The sequence below is a fragment of the Rhinopithecus roxellana genome, chromosome 17 (assembly GCF_007565055.1).
Source record: "Rhinopithecus roxellana isolate Shanxi Qingling chromosome 17, ASM756505v1, whole genome shotgun sequence".
Taxonomy (NCBI): Eukaryota; Metazoa; Chordata; class Mammalia; order Primates; family Cercopithecidae; genus Rhinopithecus; species Rhinopithecus roxellana.
Genome location: NC_044565.1, coordinates 24,746,473 through 24,753,431, shown reverse-complemented (window position 1 = coordinate 24,753,431; position 6,959 = coordinate 24,746,473). Strand labels below are relative to the sequence as shown.

General features: G+C 37.3%; 1 protein-coding gene across 6 annotated transcripts in view; it reads right to left on the bottom strand.

Annotated features, from left to right (window-relative positions):
* Nucleotides 1-3,145: 3,145 nt before the first annotated feature.
* ZNF638 (zinc finger protein 638) overlaps nt 3,146-6,959 on the bottom strand; it is a 99,841-nt gene continuing 96,027 nt past the window's right edge. For 5 of the 6 annotated variants that reach the window (XM_010361928.2, XM_010361927.2, XM_010361932.2 and 2 more), the window contains 3 exons: nt 6,802-6,903; nt 4,962-5,080; nt 3,148-3,467 (listed from right to left, as the gene is read on the bottom strand). In XM_010361928.2, the coding sequence (XP_010360230.1) occupies nt 3,402-3,467; nt 4,962-5,080; nt 6,802-6,903 (287 nt within the window). In that variant the 3' untranslated portion in view covers nt 3,148-3,401. Of the gene's footprint in view, nt 3,468-4,961; nt 5,081-6,801; nt 6,904-6,959 lie in introns of all 6 variants that reach the window. The other variant, XM_010361930.2, reaches the window with a different exon arrangement.

Sequence of the window (6,959 nt, the reverse complement as noted above, 5' to 3'; positions counted from 1 at the left end):
CTACTCAAACCCAAAGAAAGCAATCCGTTTGCGCCTCCTATCAGGAAGACCACATCACTGCCTAAAGTAGTCTTATCAAAAAGAAAGACAGAAAAAAACAAACTCTAATCAAGTGTCTATATTCACTTACCAATTTAGAAGCTACAGAGAGGGCAAGGGACACGTTAAAGGTACTACATGGTTGCAAGCAACAAAGTCAGACCTGGGGAAACCTGTCAACAGTGCTTCTCAAACTATGTGCTTCATCAGTTTTCTTTTTCTCCCTAATTTTCAATTAACTATAGACCAATTATTCTGTAAAGTACCCAAAAAAAAAAAAAAAAATTTAAAAAGCCCCACAAAAACATACAAACTCCAATTTTTTTTATTTTAAGATTCAATAATGAACATAAAATCACTGTCAAAATGTTTCTAGAAATTCTCAGTTTCTGTACTTAATCATAAACTAGTACTAAAGTTTCTGAACTGGCACTGCACTGGGTCCAAAGACATTTGGAGCAGCACTGCTTGGCAGAGCCAAGAATCTAGTTTCTATATCAAATAAATTACAAGGAGGAAAGGAGGGAAGGAGGGAAGGAGGGAGGGAAGAACCTATATATTCAAAATGGCATAATTTAAAAGACCTACCAGCCAGTCACAATGTATGGATCTTATCTGAATCTGGATTCAGACTTAGTAAAGCAACCACCACAAGAAACAGCTGAAAATCTGAACCAAACTACTATTTAAATAAGAGATATTTTTAATGGTACTGGTTATGTTAAAAAGAACCCTTATCACAAGAAGAGAAAACCAGACACCGCATGTTCTCACTCATAGGCGGGAACTGAACAATGAGATCACTTGGACTCGGGAAGGGGAACATCACACACTGGGGCCTATCATGGGGAGGGGGGAGGGGGGAGGGATTGCATTGGGGAGTTATGCATGATATAAATGATGAATTGATGGGTGTTGACGAGTTGATGGGTGCAGCACACCAACATGGCACAAATATACATATGTAACAAACCTGCACGTTATGCACATGTACCCTAGAACTTAAAGTATAATAAAAAAAAGAAAAAAAACAAAAAAACAAAAAAACAAAAAACAAACAAAAAAAGAACCCTTATCCATTTTAGAAATACACAATTAACAATTAACAAGTAAAACATACTGAGATTTAAAGTAATACAAGAGAGTTGGGAGTGGAGATACACACAAACATAACTGGCCTTAAGTTGATAATTATTGAAACTAGTGTATGAGGGTAATTACCCTATTGTCTTAATATGCTTAACATTTTCCACAATCAAATAACAAATTAGTAAAATTAAAAATTTAAGGTTTAAAAACCTGACTCCCCTATAAATGTTTTCTAAAGAAGGATTAAAAAGGAGTAAGTTTGAAGAGGCAAGTTTCCACAGCATTCTAATGCCAGAAAGGGTAATAAAATCTAAAAACTTTTACAGAGAGCATCATGAATGTAAACTTTTTTTGCCTTGGAGTCTAGATGCTGAGTTCAAGACCAGCCTGACCAACATGGAGAAACCCCGTCTCTACTAAAAATAAATAAATAAATAAATACAAAATTAGCCAGGCGTGGTGGCACACGCCTATAGGCCCAGCTACTTAGGAGGCTGAGGCTGAAGAATCACTTGAACCCCGGAGGTACAGGTTGTAGCGAGCCAAGATCACGCCACTGCACTCCAGCCTAGGCAACAAGAGCGAAACTCTTGTCTCAAAAAAAAAAAAAAAAAAAAAACAGAAAAAAGAAAAGAAAATTAAGTCAGCTGCAATCCTAATTACATCCCTCAATCAACTAATAAGCAGAAACTACTATATATATGATGTTCCATTTGCGTGGGGTGACTAAAGAAGGCAGATTTTTCTGAAAATGTCAAGAACAATACTAAAATTATATGCAAACAGCACGTTTATTTTCTGAAAACCTCATACAAATCTTTTGTATTTGAAGCCCTGTGATAAAAATTACCAGCATTAAGTGCAAAAAGTCCCAGAGAAAAACATTATTTATAATCTATAATTAATGGTCAACATTGGTCACTAGGATAAAACACAAAAATCACCCCTGCCATTTTTATACTTTAGCAGCTCCTCCTCTCATTCTAATTTAGAATCCCAATTTCAAAAGACTGACCCAGACAAGATTAAAGAAGCTTATAAATTCCCTAGTTGCAAAAGTTCCAAAAGCAAGCTGAGAAGAAAGGAAGATTCTTTAAAAGTAAGATTCTTATTCACTATGACTGTGTTTCTGTAGTTTACAGGCACATTATTCTACAATCTTGTAACAGCTCTTCTCCCTCTGATTATCCGGATTCACCTATAAGGTTTTAATTCCAACAAACTCTTGACGGATTCACCTATAAGGTTTTAAAACAGTGAGTTTCACAGGAGGTGACAAAGAGGTGCTGCCTTTTGTTCTCCAAGTCCTTCAAAGCTGACTGTGTTGTCTCTCTTGTGCTGTGATGGAAATAAGAGATCTAAAAAAAGTAGGGGTTTTGTTGTTGCTGTTCCCCTCCATTCATCCTCTTTGTATTATTAATTGGTGTACTCTATCTTGAGGCATCAAATATTAAAACAATTATAAGTAAGCAGACTATGTCTGAAGAATGGCTCAATCTAAAAACTTTAAAGTATAGGGCTATTTCCATCACCTGCTAGCCATTCAATTATTTTTTGTGCCCTTAAAACTTCTTATAAACACATTCAACTATAATTCAAATGGTTTAAAAAGCTACTCTGGTGGTCCACAGAAGTAATAGCTGCTCTGCAGATTCAAGTTAATAATAAACGACTAGCTTGGTGTTACCTTAAATGGGTTCTGGCAGAAACAGCAAGTGTTACCAGAAGCAGAAAAAACACCTTTCCAATACATATAAAAATCAAGCAAAGTTTCATTCAAACCTATCTGGGGAAAACATGCTGTAATCTAATTTTATCCAAAAAAAACGGAATTTTAAGAAACCTATGACCTGTAAATACATGAATGGTTGAAGCCAAGTAAAAACACTGTCATGCTATGACTTCCAGTGATACATGAAGAATCCCCAAGCATCCCAAATCACAGGAGTTGTAGTGAAAAACTTTTGTCTGCAATAAGAGGCAAGCAAGTCTTTAAAAAATCAGCCACAAACACAGATGGTATTTTAAATATACAGTAGGAACATTTATTTTAACACTTCTAAAAGATATTTCTCCATGCCTGATGATTTGATATAAAAATCAAACCCATCATACTTTCCCCATCAGTCTCTCTACATTTAGGGCAATCAGAAATTTGTACAACACAAATATTTGCTTCTGAAACGAAAATTACAAATTAAATGATAACAAAAATACACAAATCAACTGGACCCTAAACAAATTTCTAGTGAATTCTTTCCACTTTCCCCCAATCACCTAGAGCTTCTTTCTTCAGCCTCATTCTGCTCCTTTTCCTTTCTTTGCTTGGCCATGAATTTCTGTTAAAAGCAATTTGCAAATATAAAAGACTTATTAGACATTATTTTGCTATGTGTGCAAACTTATCTACTGTATATTTATAATTTAAAAGAAACTGACCCTACAAAATATTATAAACACAGTGCCTTATATAAACATTTCTTCCTTTCATTCATCAGTCATTTGATGTTTATGATACACCAGGTATTATGCTTGGTGCCTGAGGATTCAGTGGGCAACAAGACAGAGAGGATCTTTTATACCATAGAGTTTACATTATAATGGGAGAAGAGAAACAATAAAATAAAATAATTTGGGGGTGGTGGTAAGCACTTTAAAGACAGAGCAACAAGGTAACTGAGGTTGAACTTTTTGGGGGGTTCTACTTAGCTAGGTCTTTCTTAAGCAAAGACCTTTCTGGGGAACTGATACTTGAGACAAAAAACATGAAGAACTGGCCATCCAAATAAGACTGGGAGGGGGCAAAACAACAGCAATATAAAGGTGCAAAGGCAGCAATGGGCCTCTCATGTATGAAAAACAGAACAGAGAGTCAGAAAAGCTGAAACACAGAAAGCAAAAAAAACAGTTCAGAGAAGTAGAAAAGAATCAGATCATGCAGGGCTTTAAAGACCCAAAATAAGAAGTTTGGATATTAGACCAAGTGCAGTATGAAGCTACTAGAAGGTTTTAAATGGAAAAGTGACATGATGAACTAAGTTAAGCACACAGGTAGCAAAGCACAATATATAAGAGCTTGGGCCTAGAATGAAATAGAGCTGAGTTCAAATCCTAGGTCTGCTACTTACTAGCTGTGTGACCTTGGGTTTAGATACGTAACCTCCTTAAGTCTGTTTTCTCATCCTTAAAATTGAAATAAAGCATCTACCTCATGAAGTTGATGAGGAGATTAAATAAGCATCCAGCATAGAACAGCTCAATAAATGTTAGATGAGTGTCCATACCACAAATTCAACAGAGAGGACGTACAAAATTCTCAAATATTCAGCACAACTAGAACCACCACTTCAATTATGGCTAATGATGATTCTCTAGAGTAACACTTCTTAAAGATGAGTACAATCTAAAAGGTTTTGTGATTAAATCAGTTTAATAAATGGGTTGCATGAAGTTAAGCAGGATTCATTTCGGCTAGACAATTTAGAAACTTTAACATGCTAATGTCTACATGACTGAAGAGGTCATCAAAATACACAGTTTCTTTAATAATGGAGTGTCATATGAGACTAGTGATCTGCAGAATCTACTCTGGCAAATGTTGCTGTTCAAGGAAAAGGAATAAAGACTAGAAATTACAGGCAAGGTACACTGAAGGAGAAAAAAGGACTTAAGAGGAATAAACTGGCATAAACATTCTCCTAAAGGGGGGAAAAATGTACATTTGGGGTGGATAAATAATTTGATTCTAAGACAATTAACAACACCTCAAGATTTTTAAATTTTAATTTTTAAGAATTTTAAAATTCTTAAATTTAAAGAATTTTAAAAATTACCTCAGTATTTTGCTTATGACGTGTACTCTTGCAGTGATTTGTCATTGCTTTTTCACCTGAGTAGAAGAGGGAACAAATTGGACAGAAGAATCCAGCCTTAGGTATGAGAAAGTCTAATTCTAGGGGATAAGAAAAGAAGAAATTTAACAATAATTAATCTCCAGTTGTGTTCATCAATTTATTTTATTTATTTATTTATATGAGACGAAGTCTCACTCTGTCATCCAGGCTGGAGTGCAGTGGTGCGATCTCAGCTCACTGCAACCTCTGCCTCCTGGGTTCAAGTGATTCTCCTGTCTCAGCCTCTCGCGCAGCTATGATTATAGGTGCACGCCACCGCACCCGACTAATTTTGTATTTTTAGTAGAGATGGGTTTTTACCATGTTGCCCAGGCTGGTCTTGAACTCCCGACCTCCCCTATAGGATCTGCCTGCCTTGGTCTCCCAAAGTGCTGGGATTACACGTGTGAGCCACCACAACGGGCCTTCATCAATTTATTTAAACATGACAAAAATATTAAGCACAGTATATACTTAAATATAAGAACAGTATACACTGCTATAAATTTAGGGATCAATAGTAGTAATTTTAATCAGAAAACATAAGTTTTTATTTTGTTAACACATTCTATAATATTCCAGAGCCACTAGGGAAAGGCAGTATGCCACTGCTTTGGTATAACGCCAAGTTGAATAGATTCCCAGGGAGAATCTTCAGATAACAAAGAACGGTTCAATAATCCTTCAGAATACCAAGTCATTACATAAGAACCTAACAGTTCGGTGGCTCACACCTGTAATCCTAGCACTTTGGGAGGCTGAGGTGGGCGCATCATGAGGTCAGGAGATCGAGACCATCCTGGTTAACATGGTGAAACCCCATCTCTACTAAAAATACAAAAAATTAGCCGGGTGTGGTGGCGGGCGCCTGTAGTCCCAGCTACTCGGGAGGCTGTGGCAGAAGAATGGCATGAACCCGGGAGGCGGAGCCTGCAGTGAGCCAAGATTGCGTCACTGCACTCCAGCCTGGGCAACAGAGCGAGACTCTGTCTCAAGAAAAAAAAAAAAAAAAAAAAGAACCTAACAGTTGAGGTGGCTCCAGCACCTGTAATCCCAGCACTTTGGGAGGCCAAGGTAGGCAGACTGCTTGAGCTCAGGGGTTTGAGACCAGCCTGAGCAAAAAGGTGAAACCCTGTATCTACCAAAAATACAAAAATTAGCCAGGTGTGGTGGCAGATGACGGTAGTCCCAGCTACTCAGGAGGCTGAGGTGAGAGGACTGCTTGAGCCTGGGAGTTAGCTGAGATCACATCACTGCACTCCAGCCTGGGCGACAGAGTGAGACCCTATCTCAAAATAAAATACAATAAAAACAAACCTCTTAGGAATCCCATTAAAATAAAAGAGAGAGAAGAGGTAGAATGTTGGTCAACTGTCTGATTGAGGAGTATGCTGGCTGAATAAGGTCCCCCTCAGCTCACCTTAGCTGACCATTAACAAAGTCGGCTAGCAAAGACTTTCAGCATGTTCTCCTTAACCGGAGTGACTTTCTGCCTGGGCAAGTATAACTCAATTCTCACCAGAGTGGCAAAGAAAGTACCAGCAATAAAACAGGAGATACATCCCAGATTTCAAGAGTGCAGTAAAAATATCCTTCTCAGGTAAAAACAGCCCAGTTAGCTGTCTTCAAAAATGCCACTGTGTAAAACATGCAAATTTTCCACTATAAAATGAAAGCGCAGGCAAGGTTACCCAATTACTCATCTGAACAACAGAATACTCATTATGGTGTTGAATTTTTATTTCATATAGGTAAGAAAAAAATGTCATTTTAACTTTACCCTCAGGGACATCAGATGCCACTGATTTGCCTGAAGAAGAGTCTTCAGTCTTCTTGCGTTTTCGCTCTGGTCCTGAATCTTTTAATCCAGATTCCTCGTCAACTACAATTTTTCAAGGAAAAAAGCTATTCAGAATAGATTTACAGACTTTGTAAAGT